This window comes from Felis catus, chromosome E2 (genome assembly GCF_018350175.1).
Source record: "Felis catus isolate Fca126 chromosome E2, F.catus_Fca126_mat1.0, whole genome shotgun sequence".
Taxonomy (NCBI): domain Eukaryota; kingdom Metazoa; phylum Chordata; class Mammalia; order Carnivora; family Felidae; genus Felis; species Felis catus.
Genome location: NC_058382.1, coordinates 7,272,645 through 7,295,441, shown reverse-complemented (window position 1 = coordinate 7,295,441; position 22,797 = coordinate 7,272,645). Strand labels below are relative to the sequence as shown.

Genomic DNA, 22,797 nt, shown 5'->3' with positions numbered 1-22,797 from the left:
TTCTAAAACCAACACATTCAATCTCTTCCGGAGGCCCTTCAAATTTTAGACATGCATTTAAGTGAATTTACACACCTGTGTACATCACACTTGTGCATAGGATCGACGTTATAGTCTTTCCAGTCTCCCAACACTGGATGTAAATTTGGTATGACTCCAACTTAGCACATAGGCTTGCTATGGAAATTAAGTGAGTTAATATATAAAGTCCGTAGACCAGTGCCTGGCATGTGCTAAGTAAGTGTTTATTATTAGTCGTATCCATTAAAGAAGATAATTCTTGGGATGCCTGGGTGGCTCAGTCAGTTAAGCGTCCAGCTCTTGATTTCAGCGGATTTCTCACGGTTTGCAAGATTGACCCCGCGTCAGGCTTTGCACTGAGTGTGGAGCCTGCTTGACATTTCTTCCTCCCTCTCTGCCCCTCCCCTGCTTGCGCTCTCTGTCTCAGAATAAATCAGTATCTTTGAAAAAGGAAGACAATTCTCTCTCAATTAACTGAAGTTGATTTAGTTCTTCTGGACATCCACTGACTGGCTCCTCCTGGTGACTCTGGCGCCTTTCATGGCCCTATTTGTCATTCATAACCTTCAGAAGGGATTGGTCAAGGCGGGCCCAGGCCATTCACGTGACAATATTTCCATGTACACATAAAAATCAGCCACTCCCTGCCATCATGTGGCTTGATCAACTTTCACCTTGCTTAGATTTTTAAGACATGCAAGTATGCTTTTTCTCTAAATCTGAAGACCATTGCAATTGAGGGTCTGTGTTCTTTTAAGACTCCCTCTGTCTTTGGACCACATGACTCTCCCCTTGTAGAATAACACACGACTGACTTTGAACATCTCCTATGACGCGATTGCTCTGTTTAACAACTTCCAATTTTGTTCTATGCTGTGCTGGGCAAAAATAAAGTTGCAGTAAATATTGAAACAGATGAATTGCTGTCTCTGATTCTCCCTCTGTTCCTAAATATTTCTCTGCTCTTAAATCCAGCCCCCGTGTAGAGCCCTCTTTTCCCTCTCTCTCTGGGAGCCCCTACCCATCCCACTCACCTCCCTGGAAGGACACCTGGCTTAGAGGCTGTTTTGCCTTCCTCAGAGATGATGCATAAGGGTTGCAAGAAAAGAAGCCTTCTCTGAGGACAGGGACAGGCCTGGGACTTGGGGGTAGAGGTGTGTACATTGGTTAGGGATCACGTATGGTGCATGTTGGTGGGAGAAGCCCAAAAAGCATGAAGAAGCCTGGTGTCTGTTCCCTTCATTTCTTAGGGGGACCTACAGTCTCTCCTCCCCTCTGCCCATTGCTCTCCCTTCAAATGGACCACAGCAAGATCTTTCTGGTACACAGATCTGACCCTGTCCTTTTCTCAAGGCCCTCGGGATCAAGGCCAAGTGCTTCTTCCTGGCACTCAAGGCCAACACTGCCTTCTACTGACCCACACTTTCAGCCACTCCTCCTTCCTCAAACCCTGGCTCCCTCATCCTGAGTGATTTGCCATCACCTGAGTGGTGTGCCATCTGGGGCACACCTGATGTTCTCACACCCTCAGGACTTTCTACAGGTTCTCTCCTCTATGAGAATGTCATCCACCCAACCCTTTCCATACAGTGACCCCATATTCAGCCTCCTTCCCCAGACCACCCAGCCGCCACTCAGCCCTCCTCTCTCCCTGCACTGTCATTTCAATCTCCTCCCTGGCCTCCAGTCTCCCCTCTCTGGTCCATCCTGTACAAAGCCACAGTGCTGCTCCTGCTCACAAGCCTCCCATGGCTCCCCACTGCCCTCAGGAGAAAGTCCTATCCTCTCAACCTAGGGTCCGCGGTCTTGTGGGATCTGGCTCCTGCTCTGCTCTCCCATCTACACACAGTGACCTCCCAGCCTTCTCACCTCCCTGCTTTCACTGCTACAAAAGGAGTGGAGGGGAGAGAGCCACCATGAAGGCTAGAACCAGGCGGAGTACTCACAGATGTCTTCTTAGAGGGGAGGAAAAACCAAACTGGGCTGTAAAAGGTAACTAAGAATATCCGGGTTTCAGAGAGGCAGACATGGAATAAAAGCAAAAAAAAAAATCACAATAATAATAATAAAATCCACTCTTTATTGTTCAAGCAGGTGTGTTAGGGTGTCAGGGCCTCTTGTCTGTGTTCCACACGTTTGGAATCTTGAATCTTCCCAATGACAGCTGCCACCTGATGAGGAATGTCCTGTCATTATCCTTATGTTACAGATGAGAAAATCTACACAGTGAAGGAAGTCACTTCCTAAGGGCAGACGACTAGCAAGGAGCAGAAATTTGCCAGACTTGTGACCACCCCTCTGCAGGAAGGAGTAGAGCCCATGAGACAACCAGGGAAGAAGAGATGCTTGGAAGGAGTTTTCCTGTATTCTCTTAGTGGTGGGGGTAAGACCTTAGCTCATATCCCCACTTGCCCCCAGTGATGCGAGGATGGGGCTGGGGTAAAATCGAGGTGAATTTGTGCTGTCACGTCGCTGCTTTTATTAAGCATTAAGGGTTGGATCTAGGCAGGTGGGGGGAAGGTAAAGTCTTGGTCAGAGATATTCTGGAGCCAGCAGGTGGGGGTCACAGGTAAAGAGTTGGATGTCACACGTCAGGGTTAGTTGGCCTGAATGGTTTTTCGGATCCAGTGGCCATATCTGCAGACATCAGTGTAGACTCCTGGCTTCTCCTTGGATCCACAGGGGACATTTCCCCATGACACAAGACCTCGGAGACGGTCTCCACACACCAGCGGGCCCCCAGAATCGCCCTGTGGAAAAGAGGGAGAGAGTCAGATACAGAAACACACACAGAGAAAAGAAAGAGAGACAGTGACTCATGGCTGGTTCAGTCGGTGGAGAATGCAACTCCTGATCTCGGGGTTGTGAGTTTGAGCCTCATGTTGGGTTTAGAGATTACTTAAAAATAAAATCTCTTGGGGTGGGGTGGGGACGCCTAGGTGGCTCAGTTGGATAAGCGTCCGACTTTGGCTGAAGTCATTATCCCATAGTTTGTGAGTTTGAGCCCCGTGTCAGGCTCTGTGGTGATGGCTCAGAGCCTGGAGCCCGCTTCAGATTCTGTGTCTCCTTCTCTCTCTGCCCCTCCCCACTCGTGCTCTGTCTCACTGTCTCTTTGTCTCAAAAATAAACAAAACATTAAAAAAAAGAGAAACTATTAGTTGTAATCAGGCCCCTCTTTACAAAAGCCAGATCTGAACAAATTCACACTATTTCTAATCTGGGGAGTGGGGATTGGGTTCCCATCTTTTTTGGTTCTCTTTTTATTGAATCCACAGGGGATAATGGGTACTAAGTTAACTGACTGAAACAATCATTCCACAATATATGGAAGCCAAACACTATGCTATATACCTGAAACTTCTACCGTGATGTATGCATGCATGTCAACAAAACTGGAGTGAGAAAAGACAGTTTTGGAAATGAGGTCTGTCTGATTGCCCCTTCTTTGCGTCCAACTTGCTGTGTATCGCTTTCTCTGTCTCTGTCTCTTTCTCCCTCTTGACTGGTCTCTTCACGTCCCTCAATGCACTGGGGTAAATTTTGCCATAAATAGGAGAGATCTGATGGATGATGGGGAAAACAAAACCCCCAAGTTAAAGGAGGTATTTGGGAGTGGGGATGAGCCCTGTCTCTCTGCAGCTGTGGTCTGCCCACCTCCAGAGCTCAGCCATGTCCAAACAGGACTTTCAGGGGTTCTGTCTGAGGAAGGATGGTCCCCTCACACCATCTGCCTCCTTATTGTGTCTCTCTCTGGTTCTCGACCTCTCCATCTCCGTCCTTGTCTCTACTGGCTGTGTTTATATCTCTGCCTGTTCCTGGCTGTGTCTCTGAGTATCAAATTAAGACTCTCTCCCTGGGATTGTCTCCCAGCATGGAAAGCTCTATTTGGGTCTGTGTATCTCTCTCTTCCTGTCTCTGCTCTTGGCTATGTCACTGGCAGGTCCTGGTGGCCTCACCTGGCAGGAATCCTTCCCGTATTTTTCATCCCCAGCACACACCATGTTCCGGGTGATCTGGCTGGGGTAGGCACGCTCACACTCCTCATGGGACACCAGATGGATGTATGCACACTGGATGGTGTTAGGAAATCCACCTGCAGAGAAAGATGGGCCAGGCTCATCTCACAACCTGTCCTTCTCACGTCCTCACCAGCGATCTTCCAACCCCTATGAGTCACCTCTCCCCTATTGGTCCTTACTTCCCACTGATTTCCTTCTTCCTATTTGTCTTTCTTTCATAAAAACCCATTGGCTCTGACTCTTGATTGGTCCCTCTTTACATCATTCTTTCCTCTCATTGGCCCTTCTTCCTTATTAATCACCTTTTCTCCCGGAATCCTCATTTCTTATTGGTTTTCCCTTTCTCTAAGGTTCTGCCTCTACTCTTCTCTTTCATTGATCCCACCTTCTTCAGTTGTTCCAAGGGACCTCTAGACTCTATTCTGTTAGTCCCTCCTCCACCCTTTCATCATTCACTGGACCCTTCTTTCCATTGGTTCATCTTGACTGGCCAACACTTGACCATTGGTGCTTTCCTAACTGGTTTCATTCCCCGCCCCTGCTCCCATTGGCTCTCCCTTCCTATTGGCCCTTCATCCAGTGGTCCACCTCCCTCACTGGCTCTTTCTAAACGAACCCACCTCCCTCATTGGCTCTCCCTTCCTATTGGTCCTTCACCCAATGGTCCACCTTCCCTTTTTGGCCCTTCACTTACTGGCCCACCCACCTTCAGTGGTTCCTGCTGACCTATTAGACTTCTTCCTCCCCCAGTCCTCCGTCTAGTGATTCCTCTTGACCATTGACTCTTCCTCATTGGTTCCTCTCTATTATCACTCTCTACCCCATTTGCACTCTCAATTAACATCTTTCAGCTGGCTGCCATGCTTTATTGATACCTCTTCTTCCATTAGTCCATCCTCCATTTATATCTTTTTGATCATCTGTGCGTCCTGATTGGTTTCTTTTGATCATTGGCCTCCTTCTTGATTGGAATCTTCCCACTGACCCTCCTTTTTCATTGATCCTCCCTCTTATGGCCCATCTCTCCATACCATTCACTCATGGGTCTACTTTCTCCACTGACTGTTCACTCATTCGCCCTACTCCCATATTTGCCTCCCCTCCACACTGACCTTTCACACATTGACAGACTGCCCCATTGGTCCTCACTATGAGCCCACTAGCTTGTCACCCATTGGCGCTTCCCCATCACCCTCATCCTACTGACCATCGGCTGTCTTGCCCCAGCCTAGGATGTGGCAGCTAGTGTGGTTGGCCGAGCAGTCTTGCTCCAGGGGGAGTGGTTGAATGCGTTCAGAGAATTTGGCTGGGTGAGACAGGCGTAACAGCATGATGTCCTGGTCATGAGTGGCAGCATTATAGCCAGGGTGGACCACAGCCCGGACAACAGAACTCTGCTCCTGGAAACTCTCCCTCTGCTGAAGGTTGTGTTTTCCCAGGTAGACCTGAAGATTCCTGGGAAAGAGGAGGGCTGGATCTTACCTGGAGCCCTTGGACTGCAGCTGAGACTTCAGAGAGGGCTGTGATGGCAAGAAAGGGTGGCCTGTTGCACCATGAACCATCTGTCCTGGTGAACATCCAGGGATGAACCATCCTCCCAGCTCAGAAAATGACAACTTCATCCTTCCAGAATAACCTTGGAGACTATTCTTGACTCTCTTTATTTCATGCCTCACACAAAAGCTGTCCAGAAATCCTTTTGGCTCTCCAAAGTATATCCAGGATGTGACCACATCTCGCCCCCACTGCTGCCATCTTGGTCTGGAGCCATCACCTCTTACTAGAATGTTGGCAGAAGCCACCTCACTGGACTCCTCGTTTCTGCCTTTGCCCTTCCACAGTCTATCTTCCACAAAACAACCGGAGAAATTTTAATGACATAAAATATCCTGCCTCCTCCTGTTCCTCCTCTGATCAGGCCCCTCCCATGACTCCCAACTCACTCAGAGTAAAGGCTAAAGTTTTCACCCTAACCCACAAGGTTCTGCACATCCTATCTTCATCACCTCTCAGATATCACCTCAACCCACTCTCTCCCTCTCTCCTTCTGCTCTAGCCACACTTGCTTCCCTGCCTTTCCTTGAACACAGCAGTCATCCTATCACCCCAGGGTCTTTGCACTGGCTGCTCCTTCTGCCAGCAACTCTTTTCCCCTCATAGCTGCAAGGCTCCCTCCCACACTTCCTTCAAATGCCACCTTCTCAGTGAGGCTTTCCCTGATGACCCAATTGAAGTGCAAATATTCATCCTAGTATGCAAGTCCTATTTTCCCTTCCTGCTTTCTTTGCCACCAGAGAACCTACCATTACCATCTGATATATCTTTATTGTTAAATATTTACTTGTTTTATTTTCTTTCTTTCTACCATAGCAGCACTGTTCAATAGACCTTTCTCAGGCATGCAGCTGTTTGATATGGTGGCCACTAGACACAAGCGGCTACTGAGCACTTGACATGTGGCCCCTGGATTTGTCATCCCATTGCATTTTTCTTAATGTAAATTTAATTGGCCATTTGTGGCTACCACATTAGGTGGCACAGCTCTAGAATATCAAATGGGATTTTTGTTTTGTTCAGATATAGCGTCCTCAGTGCCTAGACCTGTGTCTGTCATATTTATGATAGATAACCAATGAACATTTGTGAAATGGATCAAAGAGTCACTCCTTTGCTCAAAGTTTTCTCATGGCTCCCCATTGCCCTTGGAATAAAATTCCTTCCACCATCTTCTACCCTGCTGTGAACCGGTAAATTTCTTAGTGCACTCCAGACTGTTTCCACCTCAGGGCCTTTGTCTTTACACTTCTGCTGCTCTAAATGCTCTTCCTCCCTCTTCATTTGTCTACCCTTGTTCATTTTCCATGCCTCAGCTTGAACTTCATCTCATTAGAAGGTCCTTCCTGACACCCTCCTCTATCTAAAGTGGGTACCTCTGTTTTTTTTTCTCTTAGGGAACATCCCTGTTCTTTTCCTCCACTAGACTTAGGGTAATTTGTAATTATATGATTTTCCATGGGCTTGTTCGTTAAAAAACATTCTGTGCCTTTCTGCTCCTGTGTTCCCAAGAATAGAGGCTCTGTATTTCTCTCATCCACTGCTGAGTCCCCACTGCTCAGCTCAAATCTGAGCTGATTTACCTGAGCATCTTAGCAGATGCTTTGATCAATGTGGACCAAATGGATGAACGAGAATGGTGAGCGCAATGCCTGAGCATGGGGGGAGACTGTGCAGGGGACCCTTAAGTCCATAACCTTGCATGATTAAACCCCTCCCCCCACAGTGGGGAGTGGCACCTGTAGGTTTACAAACACTTGAATTGCCACTTGCTACATCTCTGAGTCTCAGTGTCCTCATCTGCAAAATGGGGCCAAGAGTCCCTTACTGTGGAGATTCCAGGAAATATATATATATATATATATATATATATATATATATACTGCTTAACTCAGCACCCGGTCTGTAGTTAGCGTTGAACAAAATGGCAACTGTTAATCTAACTAGTGGTCATTAGTGCCCTGAGGATTAGTCCTGGGCCTTCTTTGCTTTTCTACCTGTGTCCACTTTTTGGATGCTCTCATCCCACCCTGTGTTTAAATTACCACTTATCTGTGGTGACACCTTCAGGTTTACTTCCAGCTCTGACCTCTCACCGGAGCACCAGTGGCTGACCTTCATGCTTCTTGGACATCTCCCTCGTATCTCAGAATCACCATGGCTAAAGCAAAATGTCTGACGCTCCTCTGCCCATATCCAACCTGGCTCTCTTTCCCCCTCCCCTGACTCAGAGAGACACAACAAAACACCCACTTGTTTGAGTCAAATACCTGGAGGTCAGCTCTGCTTCTTCCATGCTACATCCCCAAGTCCTGCTGGCTGAGTCTCAAAATACCTCCCAAACTTTCCACCTGTCCTCCATCCCCACTGCCACCATGCTGGTCCAAGCCATCATCCTTAGGTTAATCTACATGCATCCCTTCATTTCTCCTTGCCCAGCCCACTTTCAATATGGTAGCCAGGGTGCTCTAAAGAAATGCGAATCAGGGGCACCTGGATGGCTCAGTCGGTTGAACATCCGACTTCAGCTCAGGTCATGATCTCCTGGCTCATGAGTTTGAGCCCCACATTGGGCTCACTGTGGTCAGCCTGTCAGCGGGGAGCCTGCTTTGGATCCTCTGCCCCCCTCTCTCTGCCCCTCCCTTGCTTGCACTCTCCCAAAAATAAATACATTTTTTTAAAAATGTGAATCAGATCGTGCTGCTCCCCTGAATGAAACTGTCCAGTGGCTTCTCGCTGCACTAAGAATGAAATCCAATGAGCCATTGCTGCCTACAGGACCCCACACGATCTGATTCCCCAATTAGAAGGTCTGTTGTTTGTAAAGGTAGCAATTTTGCTTGTCTTTTTCACTGCTATATCCCCAGGGCCCCAGACAGTGCCTGACAGATAGTTAATGCTCAGTTAAATACTGGCCAGATGAACCTGGTTACCAGGTGGTCTTGTGCTGGGGCATGGGGATGTGTGTGTTACTTTGTGCCTGAAATCTGCAAGACCACCCCCCCCCACACACCCATCGAGGCCTCACTGCAACTACTCCTCACTCCCAGAGGGGAGACTCACGGCTTTTTGCAGTGGGCAGCGGTGAGGACCCACAGCGGGTGAATGAGAACCCCTCCGCAGAGCAAGTGGTCTGATGTGTAGAGGGCAGCTTGGTAGGGGTGAGACGTCTGCTCACACGGTCCGCCATGCAGCACCTTATTCTGCTCCTCCGCCCAGGCTGAGAGAGGAAGGGTCTGAGTCAGGGAGGAGGCCTGGAGACACCGGGTGAATCCCCCAGGGTGAACCCCAGGTCATCTCCTTCCCACCCCCACCCTCAAACTCTTCCCCATCTTTCAGACCACCTCCCACTCCCCTTCCTGTCTGCGCCCCCCATCCTTAACCTAGCTCCCGACTTCCTCCTCACTCCAAGCCCACCCCACCTCCATATCTGTGCGAAGCCCATCCCCATCCTCAAACTCCTTCCCATCAGCAGCCCCCACTGCACCCCAAACTGCCCCATCCTGTCCCCTTTCTTCCCACCTGCGGCCATCAGGATCAATACTACCAGCGTCTTCATGCCCATTCCTGAGGAAGGAAGCCAAATGCTCCTCAGTCTCTGCCTCAGACCAACCCCCGCCCCAGGCCCTTCCTCCCATCCTCCGCCACCCCCCCTCCACTCCAACCTGCATGTTCTTCTGACCCTTGACATCTGTCCTTCACCTAGCCTCCTGATTTCTTGTCACTCTAACCATGACTTCCATCCTGGGGTCCCACGAGGGCGGGCTGAGCGAGAAGCCGGAACCGCTGGGGCGGTCAGCGGCTCACAGTGTGATTCTCATTTAGTCTCTTACTCCTCTGGGCTTCAGTGTGGCTGCCTGCCCACAGAAGGGCATGGCCCAGGAGGGGCTCTGAACTTCTTCCCTCCCCATGGGGTTTTTCTTCTGCACCTTGGCTCTGTGCTTACCCTGTCACTCACCCCACACCTGGAGGCTCTGGGGTGCAGTGTGATCTTACCTGCTGGGGGCCGGCTACCTGGGGGTCCAGAGGACTCCTGGCCGAGGGGTTCTTGGGTTGGGGCAGGGACAGCACGTGCGCAGGCAGATAGACAAAGAGGCAGAGAGAGTCAGAAATGCAGGGTGTTATGGGGAGAGACGGGACACTGAAAGCAGAGAGGGTGCCTAGGAGCCAGAGCCAGTGAGACAGACAGCAGAGGATGTATGGGCTGTGGGGCCCAGGCCAGACAGACACCCGGGCTTCCTGGCCTCCCTGGAAGAGGCTGTTCCTGTCCCCAGACACTCCTGGTGCTTCCTTTTAACCCCTGTCTCCCCAGGTCCCTGAGGCAGGAGGCCGCCCCACCCTTTCCTCCTCACCCAGACCTCCCACACACATTCCTTCCATCCCCACGGCCCCATGGCCCTGCTCCCGATGACCCCTGACTGGGCTTCCATGGAAGGGAACACCAGCCCCTGAGTGCGCTGGTGGCCTGGACTTCTGGGTCTGAGGGAGGAAGGGCTGGGGGTCTGGACTCCTGGGTCTGAAGGAGGAGAGGCTGGGGGTCAGACTCTAGGTTCTGAGGGAGGAGGGGAGGGGGCCCTAGAATTCTAGACCTTCAGGAGAAGGGCCTAGGCATGCACACTTTTGAGCCTAAAGGAGGAAAGATGGGAACTTGTCCTCCTCAGTCCCTAGACTTCTAGGTCCTTAAGCAAGAAGATGTCTGAGGACCCAAATACCGATGCCCAGGGGAGCAAACAGTGCCCCCCCAGCCTGCAGGGATCCCACCACCTCTGGGCCTGCTGCCCTCAGGTGCTGAAAACCAGGCCGTGTGGGTCAGTGGGGTTGGGGTGATTCACGCACCTGCCCGTAAGTCCCTCTGTGGGTGCTGACGACCTCCGTGTCCCCACCGTAATCAGCAAGCCAGTGAGAAAGCATGTGTCACCAAGCTGGCATCCGCCTCTGCCCTGGGCTGGGGCGCAGGCCCTGGCGCTGTGGGGAAAGGGGCCTCGAACAATCGGGCTTTGTCCGCCCCCAACACCCAGTGCCATGCTCCCAGAAGCTCCGTTTCTCAACCTCTCTTCCGGGCAGGCGGGCGGCTGTGTCAATAGCTTCCCTTTGTCCCTGTCTGACAGTCCTGTTGCTGTCCTTTGATTGTCCACCCACCTCTGCCCGGATATGAGGACCTCTGACCCTCCTGGTCCCCCTGCTTTAAGTCTGCCCACCTCTGAGGTCTCACTGTCCACCTCTGTCCCCTCAGGCCACGGTGAGGGTGTCTCCACATCCATCTCTCTCTTTCTCTCTGTTTTCCTGTGTTTCCTCTGCCTCTTTCCCCATCTTTTTCTCTGGATCTCTGTCTGTCTCTCTCCCTATTCTCTGAGTCTCTGTTGACACTCTCCACATCTCTGTCTGCTTATCCTCGCCTGGCTTCCCCTGCATTTCCATGAGAAGCCTGTGCCCTTGCCCAGATGTGGGTTAGTTGAGGGAGACGGGAGGGTTTACGATGAGATTCAACATGTAGGGAGAGGCTGGGAAATAAGAAAGGATGAAAGAAAACGCGAGAGGGATGTGGGAGTGCGAAATGGGGGCCTCGGGTGCTATGGAGGGATCCAGGGGGATTTGAGGAGGTGCCTTTGAAGCTGGGCCTTGAAAGTCGGGCCTGGGGTCAGGAGAAGCAGGGCGTAGAGGCCTGGCTTGTGGTGGATGTGGGCTGACGAGCAGGAGCGTGGCCTCGGGGAGGGAAATAAAAACGGATGTGATGAGCACAGAGCATGAGAAGGAAAATGAGGACTTGTGGGCCGATCACTGGACATGAGGACAACTGGTATCAGTAATGTCCACCTCGGCACCAGCTTGGGCCTGGCACTGGGGGGTGAAAGTCAACATTTGGCATTCAAAGTGCTCTCAGACTGCTCCCATGCTCCTAACCTCCTCCAGGCCCCTCACCCCCACGTTCCCACTGAACTCAGCATCTTCTCAGAACCTGCCATCCTCCCTGACAGCCGGCTGGATCTCTCACAGTCCGGCCCAGCACCTTCTCTCTCTGTTGGCTCCCTCCTCTCTATCCCCATGTCCCTGATCCCAGCTCAGACCTGCTTCTCGCCCACCTGGAGCACCACCCTGGGCTCTTCCCCCTTCTCTGTATCCTTCCCTTGACCCCAGAGGGGTCTTCCTGCGCCCAGAGCTGACCCTGCCCCTCTCCTGCTCATAGCCCTGCTCTGGCTGCCCCATCATCCCTGGGACAAAGTCCCAGCCCCTCAGCCAGGTGTTGGGAGACCCTTCAGCATCCAGGGCAGCACTGGTCAATAGAAATATAATGCCAAGTATACGTGCACTTTCAAATTTTCTAATAACCACACTTCTTTTTTTAAATAGTAAAAAGAGGGACATCTAGGTGTGGCTCAGCCGGTTGAGCATCCAACTCTTGATTTTGGCTCAGGTCATGATCCCAGAGTCATGGGATCGAGCCCTGCATTGGGTTCCATGATGAACATAGAGTCTGCCTAAGGTTCTCTCTCTCTCTCTTTCCCTCCCTTCTGTCCCTCTCTCCTGCTTGCTTTCTCTCTCTAAAATAAAAAAAAAAATAATTACGGGCGCCTGGGTGGCTCAATGAAATGTCCAGCTTCAGCTCAGGTCATGATCATGTGGTTCGTAATTTCAAGCCCCACGTCAAGCTCTGTGTTGACAGCTCAGAGCCTGGAGCCTGCTTCAGATTCTGTGTCTCCTTTCACTCTGCCCCTCTCCTGTTTGGGCTCTCTCTCTCTCTCTCAAAAAATAAATAAATATTAAAAATTTTTAGAAAATTAAAAATTAAAAAAATTTTAAAATAAATAGTAAAAAGAAACAAGTTCATTTTAATATTTTATTTAACCCAATACATCCAATATTGCCATGTGAAATCTAAATAAGAACATGTTTAAAGATAGTTTGCCTTCTTATTTTTTGCGCGGTGTTTGGAATCTGATGTGTCTTTCCCTTACAGCACATCTCATTTAAAACTTGCCACATTTCACAAGTCAGGAGCCACCGTGGTGAGAAACCACCACATTGCACAGCCCAGCTCTGCCCATGGGTCTCGTGCTCCAGCCATGAAGATTGCTCTCTCACCTCTGGGCCCTCACCCATGCTATTCTCCCTCTCCAAATGCTCTTCTCACCTTCCCCTGGACACAACTTGTCTTTCAAGTCTTTGCTTAGATATCACCTCCTTCAGGAAGCCTTCCCTGAACACCTTCCAACTTCCACTCCCTGCACTTGGGTTAGTCACTCTCTCACCTAGGTTCCCACAGCAGGTGCCTCCCCCAGGTCACCTTGGACCGTAAGCATCTGGATCCACATCACCCCCTTCCCCCACTGGATCATGAGCTCCTTGAGGGCAGGCACTGAGGCTAAGTCACCCCTGTGTCCCAAGTGCCCTCACAGGACCTGGCCCAGAGAAGCCTTGGAAAATGTTGACCAAATGATTAAATGACTTCATTACACCCACTCCCATTTGACAAAGAAGAAACTGAGGCTCAGAGAAGGAAGTTAATTACTCAACATCCAACACCCAGGAAATGGTGGGGCCTTTTGGATTGGAACTCAATTTCCAACATGGCGGTAGACATGATCCACCTTTTGGCGCTCCCACCGGGTGTACCTTACCGGAATAAGGGATGGGAGGGCTAGGGGGAGTTGTTGAGAGAGCCTCGTGGGAAAGGAGGGAGGTGATAGGCGGTGTGGAGCTCCACCTCTAAGAGCCTCTAGAAGCGAGATAATGAAGTCCCCAACTGCAGGCATCTGCCAGTGACCTTTAGGATTCTGCCCTCTCTGCGTGCCACGCATGCTTATGTACAAGATGCTTTTCTCCAAACTGACGTGCTCTGCAAAAGTCTTCAATAAAGAAAACGTGTTACAAGAAAACTTTGAGAGTGTAAGCAAGGAAAAAAGTGCCAGAAATTACAGACATTAAGAGCCAATACGGCTTCAACTGACGGCTTATTCCATGTTAGGCACTGTTCTAGCACTTTCTGAATATTAAGTTTATTTAATCTTCATAACAGACCTGGGAAATAGGTGTTATTTCTCTCACTTCAAGGATGAAGGAAGACGAATGGGGAAGTCATGTGCAAATAGCTTGTAGGGGCTGGAATCCAAGAAGCCTGGTTCTGGAGTCAGTGCCTTTGTCTACTATGCTGAGCTGTCTGTCCAAAAAGAAAGGAAGTAATTTTTTAAACAATCCAACAAGAGCACTATCTCAAGTCATTGCAAACGAACCCACCCCCACACTTGTATATGGGAGCTGCCAAAAGGGAGGGCCAGGTGTCTCCAAGCTGGTTTAGTGCAACTTCGAGGTTTCATTACTTTTTAAACTTTAGATCGAATATTGATTTGGGGCGACTTGCCTGGGAGAGGAGAAGTTGATGGATCTTCATGGAGGATGGTGGCTGGAAACCCTTGACATTCCTTACTTAAACTTGACACTGATACAGAGGCAGGAGGGGCCAGGGGACACCTGGGTCTGAGGGGAGAGGTGCTGGAGGCAGGGATGCTTAGGTCTGAGGAGGGGTCTGGACTCCTATGATTTCTGCAATATGGGGAGGAGTAGAGGAGTTGGAGGCTAGGAGAGACTTGCCAAGGAGATGAGATGGGGAGAGGAAGGATCTGGAGGACAGTGTCTCGGAATTTTGGGGGAGAAACTGGCAAGGAGGCAGGAGGGTGAGCCTTGGGCTGGAAAGGATCCCTCTGTCAGCAGCGTCTGAGGTGTGATTGCCCAGAGAGCCTTGGATGGCATGAAGCCAGGGGCATGGCCAGTCTCTGAGTCACAGGGGACTCCTCCCTCCTCTCTTCCAGAGGTCCCTCCCCTGCCTTCTTTGAGAATAGGACATCGCCAACCCAAATTCCCTCCCCCATCTTCCTCTGGCACCTGGGATGCTGGCTGCTCACTTTGGGTGGGCTCTTGGGGGACTCAGGTGTCCCATCCCCCCGCCAGCCCTATCCTTCCCGAAAACTTCCTTCTTTCCTGGTTTGCCACCTGTGAAATACTCAGGAACAATTTCACGTCCTTTCCACTCCAATGAGGTAGGCTTATTCTCTTTTTCCTCTGCCCTTCCTTCTTCCCTCTTGACCTTTTCTTGCTCTCTATCTCTCTGTCTCCCCCATTTTACAGATGAGGAAAACTAAAATCTGGGAAATGGACAGAAACAGGTCACTAGGCAGGGAGCAGGGCGAGGGCTCAAAATCAGATGTGTCTCCCTCTCTTAAGGGTCCCTCTCCCCCAGCCTTAGATTTTCAGAGCTTTTCCACCTTTGTTTGCATGTTGCAAAAGTGCACACCCACAGAAAATAAATGGAAGGAAGGAGGCACCCTGTAACTACCACTGAATGCAGGTTAGTACATGTCTTTTCGGATTTTATTCTGTGACTATTTCATTTCACATGGCTAGAGTCACATACACATATTTGTATCTCTTTTTTCATGTTCCATCATACAACACAAACATTCTTGAATAACACTAGCAATGCTGCCAAGTTATTATCCTTAACAGCTTCCTAACATCCTTGTCCCAAACGGGCCTATTATTGATCTAAACAATCCACTGATTTGGGACATGTTCAGTGTTTCCACTGTTTTGCCAGGATACTGTTGTGATGAATTCAAACCTTGTTCCGCAGTTGGATTTTTAGTTTATTTTTTCAGTAATATCTTTCTAAACCAGAATCACAGGGTCAACGGTGGTAACTAAGGGGTCTCAATTCACCTTGCCAAACTGCCTTCCATAAAAAATTGCATGATTTACAGTTCCGCTGGTTAAGAGTGCTGGTCTTTACCAATACTGAGGTTTTTGTGTGTTAGGCCTTTGTTAATTTGATTGGTTTACACACATGGCATATTGTTGAGGTTGTAATATGTCTTTGAGGAAAGGTAAGGTCAAATAATGACCACAGTTCATCACGTCCTTATTTCTGTAAATTTCTTGTTCCAGGAGTATAGATGAAGAGATGGGAGGTATGCAGAGATTAGCCATGCTTTCTCATGGTCTCATTTATCCACTTGAAGTACTTGCAGACTTGGGTATAGACACCTGGGTCATTGGGTTGGCCACAAGGGAAAGTTCCCCAGGACACCAGGCCTTGCAGGGTACCTTTGCACATCAGTGGTCCCCCTGAGTCACCCTGGAGAAGAAAGAGAAGATTAGCTTTGGTTTCAGAGCAACCACCACAGACGTGTCCACAGTGTGTAGTTATCACATCTCTGTCCTGCCAGACCATGAACTTCCACTCTGGCCAATGGGAAAAGACTCATGGTCTCTGGGGACCAGTGGGAGAGCACAAATTAGTGCTGTCCTGGAGAGAACCAAACAGCTATCTGAAGACATCGACTTGTGCCCCAGCCAATGGGACCAATCACTGGGAGGTGAAGGAGCTTCCAGAGGTTAGAGTCCCACTTACTTTCCCCTCGTTAAGGACTCTTCGCCAAGCCAGAGGGAGAAGGAGCATCGTCTCCAGAGAATGGATACATGCCCCTTGAGCATGAAAGGGGAACAGGGGCAGGGCCAATGACATAATTCACAGACCGCAGTGCAAAATGAATATGCAGCCCCCTTGTTCAAAAATTATTAAGAGATTCAAGACAACAACAGAAGTGCGTTAAACCATGTGCGGGACTCTCCCGAGTGTGGAGTGAAGCCCTGTGCCACTGCACAACTTGCATATTCATGACGCTGGCCCTCACTAGGAAAAAAGCCCCACCCCCCTGCCACTCTCTAGGACATACATCCTTGTCTCATCCCCCCCATCTCTAACACACACCACCCCACTTCCCCTGAAAACTGTACCGACGTGGGCAAAGAGAGTGGGGGTACAGAAAGAAGGGTGGAAAGAGGGCAGAAGGAAGAGGGGGACAGAGAGGAAGAAATGTAGGGGGTGAAGCAGAGATGAACACAGGTAGAGACAGGTAAATAAAAAGAGTGACAGCGGCAGACGAGAGAGAGAGAGAGAGAGAGAGAAGGAGGGAGAGAGAGAGAGAGGAAGATGGAAAGCGATGACATTTAGAGACAGAGAGGAGGTTATAAAGATGATGAACAGGGTTCCTGGGTGGCTCAGTCAGTTAAGCATCCAACTCTTGATTTCGGCGCAGGTTATGATCTCATGGTTCCTGAGGTCAGGCCCCATGTCCTGTGCTTGTCGGCACAGGCTCAGAGCCTGCTTGGGATTCTCTCCCCCTCCCCTGCTTTCTCTCTCTCTCTCCCTCAAAATAAATAAAATAAATATTAAAAATAAAAAGATGAAGAAGGGGGAACAAAGAGGAAGGGGAGATAGTTCCTTTCCTAAAAAGTAGGACCGGGATAAGGTGGAGGAGACATTAGCTCTGGGCACAAAATCTCAATAATTGCACTAAATAGTATTGTAATGCAATAGTTAAAAAAAAAATCAAATTTGGTATGAAAAAGTCCATGCTGAGCACGGTATCCCAACTTTAGGTAAAAACAGGGTCAGTACAGTGCTATGCTGCATCATTACTGGAGACCGAGGCAAATGAGTGGTTCAGTAAGACTGATTGCTCTTTACTGAAAATTCTGATATTTTGCTCATCATGGACTTTTTGTATGGATTTTATTTATTTTTTAATTTTTTTAATGTTTATTTATTTTTGAGACAGAGAGAGAGAGAGCATGAATGGAGGAGGGGCAGAGAGAGGGAGACACAGAATCCGAAGCAGACTCCAGGCTCTGAGCTGTCAGCACAGAGCCCAACGCAGGGCTCGAACTCACGGACTGCGAGATCATGACTTGAGTCGAAGTTGGACACTCAATTGACTGAGCCACCCAGGTGTCCCTGCACAGATTCTAATTTTGTAGAATATTGCATTAGTAGAATATGATTTATTTTGGCATCCACTTGAAGTTTGGGCTTGAAGCCAGTGCCTCACTTGCCTGTCTCAACATCATCTTTCCCACTGCCATTCTGCCCCATCCCCAGGGTCATGCCAGCCTCCTGGGCTCCCACTACTGCCCCAGCAGAGAACAGGATAGAGAGAGCTAGGAAAACTGGCCCTCGGGTGGGATGGGGTACAAGGGAAGGTTCGGCACCAGGGTCAGGTGCACAGATTCTGTATTGTGGGGACGACAGGGGAGCCAGGGATGGGGACAGGTGGAGTCTCACATTGCAGGCATTGGTCTTGGAGTTGGGGATGCCAGCACACAGCATGGACTTTCCCAGCAGGTCCTTGTAAACCTTCTTGCAGTCCTGGGAGGAGATGAGTCTGACATCTGTGCACATTAGCGTCGATGGAAAGGTCACTGGTGGAGAGAGGGGGTGGTCAGTCAGAGGCCTGGACCTGGGGCCCCCCAGAGTGCTTGGACCCTGAAGGAAGATGGGGCTAGAGGCTCAACCCTCAAGTCATGAAATGGGCCTGACTCCTTGTCTCTGGGGTCTGAGGGAGGAGGAGTCAGGAGCCAGGGCTCTTGGGTCCCTGAGACAGCCTTACCATCCGGGCTGGTGGTGGTGCCCCAGCCAGAAACGGTGCATGTGGTCCCAGGGGGTTCACAGCGGGAGGACAGCTTGACTTTCCTCACACTCGACGACAGCCTGGCTTGGTGATCCAGCTTCACAAGCATGAGGTCATTAACATGGGTCTGAGTGGAGTAGCCAGGGTGGCGGAATGACTGTGTGGCCCGGATCTTCTGGGCTCTCTTATCACCCAGCTGATCACTGCCCATGTGCACCTGGTACTCACTGGGACGAGACAGTGGCATTCAGAGAGAAGCTCTGTCATTGGGAGAAGGGACAGGGACCTCAAGGGAAGCAGACAGAGACCCCAAGAGAGGAGGAGAGAGACCCAGAAGGAGGGGGGCCGAGACCCTGAGAAAGGGGGACAGAGACCCAGAGAGTGGGTTCCACAGTCCTTGCCACATACCTCATCTTGCAGTGGGCAGCGGTGAGCACCCACTGCTCATTGAGCAACACACCTCCACAGTGAAGCTGATTGCCCCGGAGCAGGGCCACCTGCCAGGGTTGGGAGCCTCTTGTACATGGGACTCCATCAATAATCTTCTCCCCACTCTTGTCACCCTGGGCTGGATAGAGACATGGAGGGAAATGTGGGTAGCGAGCATCAAGGGGGCTGAAGAGGCAGCTGATGGTTTTGGAGAGAAAGATGGAAAGAGACAGAGAGACAGGAGAATGCAGAGGTGGAAATGGAGAACAGTGCAGAGAACGCAGGACGTGGCGGTGGAGAGAGACAGAGGGAGTCTGCTCAGAAACCCAGGAGAAGCATCTTGTCTGGAGGCAACCACTGAAGCTTATGGGAGCAACACTGAGTGCAGGAGATGGCCTGGAGGGCACAGGGACCCCAGGAGTCAGAAGAAAGCAGGAAAAAATAGGGCAGGAGGCAGAAGAGTCTTGTTTTCCTTGGGCGGAAGCCGCTGCAGGGGGAGGGTCCTGACTCAGGGAGTCCTTGGAGAGAGAGGGCCCTGGGAAGGGTCAGTGGGCATGGAGGGAGACTCCAGGGGTGAAGCCAGGCCTCCCAGTTCAGCACTCACCTTCTTGTGCAGCAGATCTCAGGGCTAGAGACCACAGTAGGATCTGCAGTGGCAAGAGAAGGGATCCTACCATGGTGGCCTCTCTGAGCCTCGCCAGGGGCTGCCAGGCAGAGGAAGGGCCTCTTCTGCTGGGACTGGGGAGGACAAAGAGTTCAAGAAGCAGTAGTCCAAGCCCCCAACTCTCCCCCAGCAGACCCAGGGGTCTCGGCCCCAGCCCCTCCTCCCTCAGACCCAGGAGGCCAGGCCTCCAGACCTCCCTTCTCCTTGGGACCCAGGAATCTGGGTTCCCATCCCTCCCCATCTACAAGTCTAGGTCCTCAGTTCCTTTTTCCCCGACAGACGCCAAATGGCAGACTTCCAGCCCCTCATCCCTCAGAACTGGGACTCCAGGCTCCTCCTCCCCTTAGGAGCAGGAGCCAGCTGTCCAGCCAGCCTCATCCCGCACCCCAAAAGAGGCCCCTTCTCACCTCTGGAGGGTCTGATGTGATCTCGGCTCCGGACTCAGTCGGGAGCCAAGCGTGTCCAGCCCTGTGCAGGGCGGCCCTCTTATACCACCTCCACCCCCACGCCCGCCCCCAGCGCCCTGGGGTGCAGGTGGAGCCGGCTCTGAGACACCCCCCTTCCTGTGTTCGCAGTTATCTCGAAGCCCTGAGGCGGCTAAAGCAATTGGCCGCACTCAATTCTTTCTCCACCCTCCCTCTGGAGGCCTGGGTCGGGCGGTACCCAGCCAGTTCGCCCCCGCCCCTTCTGGTCCGACGTCTCTCGTGGCCTGCCGCTGGAGAGACCAGGTGCTAGCTCTGAGGGGGGCCACGGGAGCTGGAGTCAAAGGAGGGCTGAGCTCTGGGATTGGCCTCCTCTGGGGCCATTTTCTTGTCTTTGTTCCCCCTCAGGGGCAACCTACCCCCGGTGCCCTAATTCTGACCAGCTTGTGGGAACCTATCCAGTCTGGATCCTAGTGGTGTCTTTGAGCCTGAACCCACTCCCAGCCCTGATATAGGGATATGAATTAAAAAGAGAGTGTTTTGCCTAATCCCACCCTACTAAATGCTCACTGTTATCATCGTATACATAGATTTCTATCATACTATGTATTTATAACAACAACAACAACAACAAAAACCCTGTACTGGGCATTCCATAATATAACTTTTTTTTTCCTCTGTAAAATGCCTTGAACAATTTTTCCTGGTAGTTTATTTAGATAATTTCCTCTTCCTTCCTCCCACAGATAGTATTCCATTCTATGATTGTACCATGATTTATGTAATGTGTTTCAAACTGGAGTATATTTGGATAGTTTTAATTATAATAATGCTGGGATGAACTAACTTCTTTGTACATTCATCTTTGTTCCTTGTGTTCATTCAAGTATCCTTTGGACATCTACTCTGCCAGACACTGTTTTGCTCCTGGGGACACAGCAGTCAACAAAGCAGACAAAAATTCCTTCACAGAGGCTCTCCTAGCAGGTGGAGACCATGAATACAAAAATAAGTACATAAAATATATTGTTTGTTAGGTGGTGGTAAGTGCTACGGAGAAAAATAAAAACAGGAAGAGGGATAGGGAGTTCTTGGTTCTCTCCACGCTCAGAAATCCCTAAGGATATATAGTTGGGAACAATGATTGGAAAGACTCCCATGTGAAGGTGACATCTTAGCAAAATCCTGAAGGAGATGATGAATGGATCCATGTAGCGACTTCTGGGTAGTGAGTTCCAGGCAGAGCAAACATGCAGGTGTGAGACTAGAATATTCTAACGGGGAAGACATTTTGACTGGAGCTGAATGACCAAGGGAGACAAGGTCAGACCATGAGATCAGAGACATAACAGGACTCAAAGGACATAGAGTCTTGAAGACCAATGTAGAACTTAGGCTTTTACTTTAAATGAAATGGGAACCATTATTTGATTATTACTTGAAGGCAAATTCCTAAAAGTGGAATTGCCCCAACTTCCAAAGCAGACCTCCAAAATGTGACTGGTTCCTCAGGTATCAGCCCAAATCTTATCTGAATGCCAACCCCAACCCTATTCTACCTTTGTCCCATAACATAATAGGCATTATTGTTGCCTACCCAAGCATTCACTCCTTCTGCCTTTCTATGAGCACCCCAATTTTGATTGGATAATCTTTCATCCTTACACTTCAGTGCAGTAAAACACCAAACATGAAACCCATACTCTGCTTGCCAGTGACTGGTTTAGACACGGACATGAAAGGCCGTCCTGGCCAATGATGAGAGGAAGATCATTGGGGCACTTCTAGGAAAGACTGTCTTATTTTCAAAAGTGACACCTGAAGAGTTCTCTTTTCTTCTGCCAGATGATGTCCCTTTTGGATGTAAGTTATGGAACTGTGGCAGTTCTGCTGGAGCCACGGAGAGAAACATCTGGCAGACCAAGCCAAAACAGTGAAGATGGCCAAAGAGAGAGATGGGGATAGATGGGGTCTTTGATGAGGTCTCTAAGCTAGTGAATTAACCAACTGTGGTGCTTCTTCATCTTGTGACTTCTTCAGGTTTTCTATCTGGTTTGGAGTTTTTGGTTCCTACAGCCAAAATCTTCCTTAATAAAACCTCAATGTTAAATTCAAATCTGATCCTAAACCATGAATCCAAACCCAATTCTAACTTGAATCTGTACCTTGAAGCCACAGTAATCAACAAACCCAGTCCTGCCTCCAATCCTAGTTCTCTTTCCAGCCCTCCTTCCACATTGCCTTTCAGATCCAATCCTTCATACGTATTGAGCACCATCTATATACACAGGCTGGGCTAGATGCTGAGGATACTATGGTGCACAAACCTGGACAGAGTTCCTTCTCTCAAGGAGCTGACAGTCTAGTGTAAAATAAAGATGCATAATTCATAAATAAATGTAAAATTACAAGTCCAATGTGTGCTCTGAAGGAAAGCACTTCCTGGAGACCTTGACCCAGGAAGTGGCAATGAGCTAAGAGTTGAAAGAACGGTAAATTTTAACTAGAATAAAATGGGAAGGGATTGGAGAGTATATCATTTAGATGAAACTGTATGTGCAAAGGCTCTGAGATGGAAAGGAGTCATGGATGGAACTCAGAGACGGGGAGTTGGCTGGAACCAGATGGTAAAGAACATTGTATGTCATGGTGAGTTTGACTTTATTCTGTAGACAATGGTGAACCACTTGGAATTCAGTCACAGAGTGACATAACAAGATTTGTGTTTGCAAAATGTCACTCTACCTGCTATATGGAGGATGGATTTTAAGGGGATGTAGACACATAAGGAGACTATTGCTATAATCCAGATGAGAGATGATGGTGACTTGGATAAGGCCATTTAGGAGGTGAAGATGGAAATAAGAGAATAGATTCAATATGTGCTCAGAGAAGAAAATCAATAGGCGTTAGGCATGGATTAAATGGATGTTGTGGTGTGAGAGACAGTTGTTAAGACTTCAAGTCTCCTGCTCGATGGATGATGGTGCCATTGAGAAGGCCTGATCAGATATGATCAAGTGCTCATGAGAAGGTGAGAAAGACCTCAGTCACTGGCTTCAAGCACAATTCTTACTGACACAGTTTGCAACACCAATTTTTTAAAAATCTTTTTTAATGTTTATTTATTTTTGAGAGAGACAGAGACAGAATGCGAGTGGGTTAGGGGCAGAGAGACAGGGAGACACAGAATTCAAAGCAGGCTCCAGGCTCTCAGCTGTCAGCAC

At 49.6% G+C, this 22,797-nt stretch overlaps 2 protein-coding genes across 3 annotated transcripts; both read right to left on the bottom strand.

The window, feature by feature from the left end:
- Positions 1-2,081: 2,081 nt before the first annotated feature.
- Positions 2,082-10,557, bottom strand: KLK6 (kallikrein related peptidase 6). 2 transcript variants are annotated; one of them, XM_019818645.3, is made up of 7 exons: positions 10,431-10,557; positions 9,591-9,641; positions 9,117-9,161; positions 8,658-8,814; positions 5,248-5,495; positions 3,978-4,114; positions 2,082-2,771 (listed from the first exon to the last, which is right to left on the bottom strand). In XM_019818645.3, the coding sequence occupies exons 3-7, from the start codon at positions 9,157-9,159 to the stop codon at positions 2,619-2,621; spliced, it is 738 nt and encodes a 245-aa protein (XP_019674204.2). In that variant the 5' UTR covers positions 9,160-9,161; positions 9,591-9,641; positions 10,431-10,557; the 3' UTR covers positions 2,082-2,618. The 2 variants fall into 2 exon arrangements, with proteins under 2 accessions (XP_019674204.2, XP_011288019.2); XM_011289717.4 differs by lacking the exon at positions 9,591-9,641 and having other exon boundaries at positions 10,431-10,541.
- A 4,382-nt stretch (positions 10,558-14,939) lies between these two features.
- KLK7 (kallikrein related peptidase 7) lies at positions 14,940-19,656 on the bottom strand. Its single transcript, XM_003997473.4, has 6 exons — positions 19,556-19,656; positions 19,089-19,222; positions 18,464-18,623; positions 18,035-18,282; positions 17,710-17,846; positions 14,940-15,720 (listed from the first exon to the last, which is right to left on the bottom strand). The coding sequence occupies exons 2-6, from the start codon at positions 19,159-19,161 to the stop codon at positions 15,565-15,567; spliced, it is 774 nt and encodes a 257-aa protein (XP_003997522.2). The 5' UTR covers positions 19,162-19,222; positions 19,556-19,656; the 3' UTR covers positions 14,940-15,564.
- Between the last annotated feature and the right edge of the window lie 3,141 nt (positions 19,657-22,797).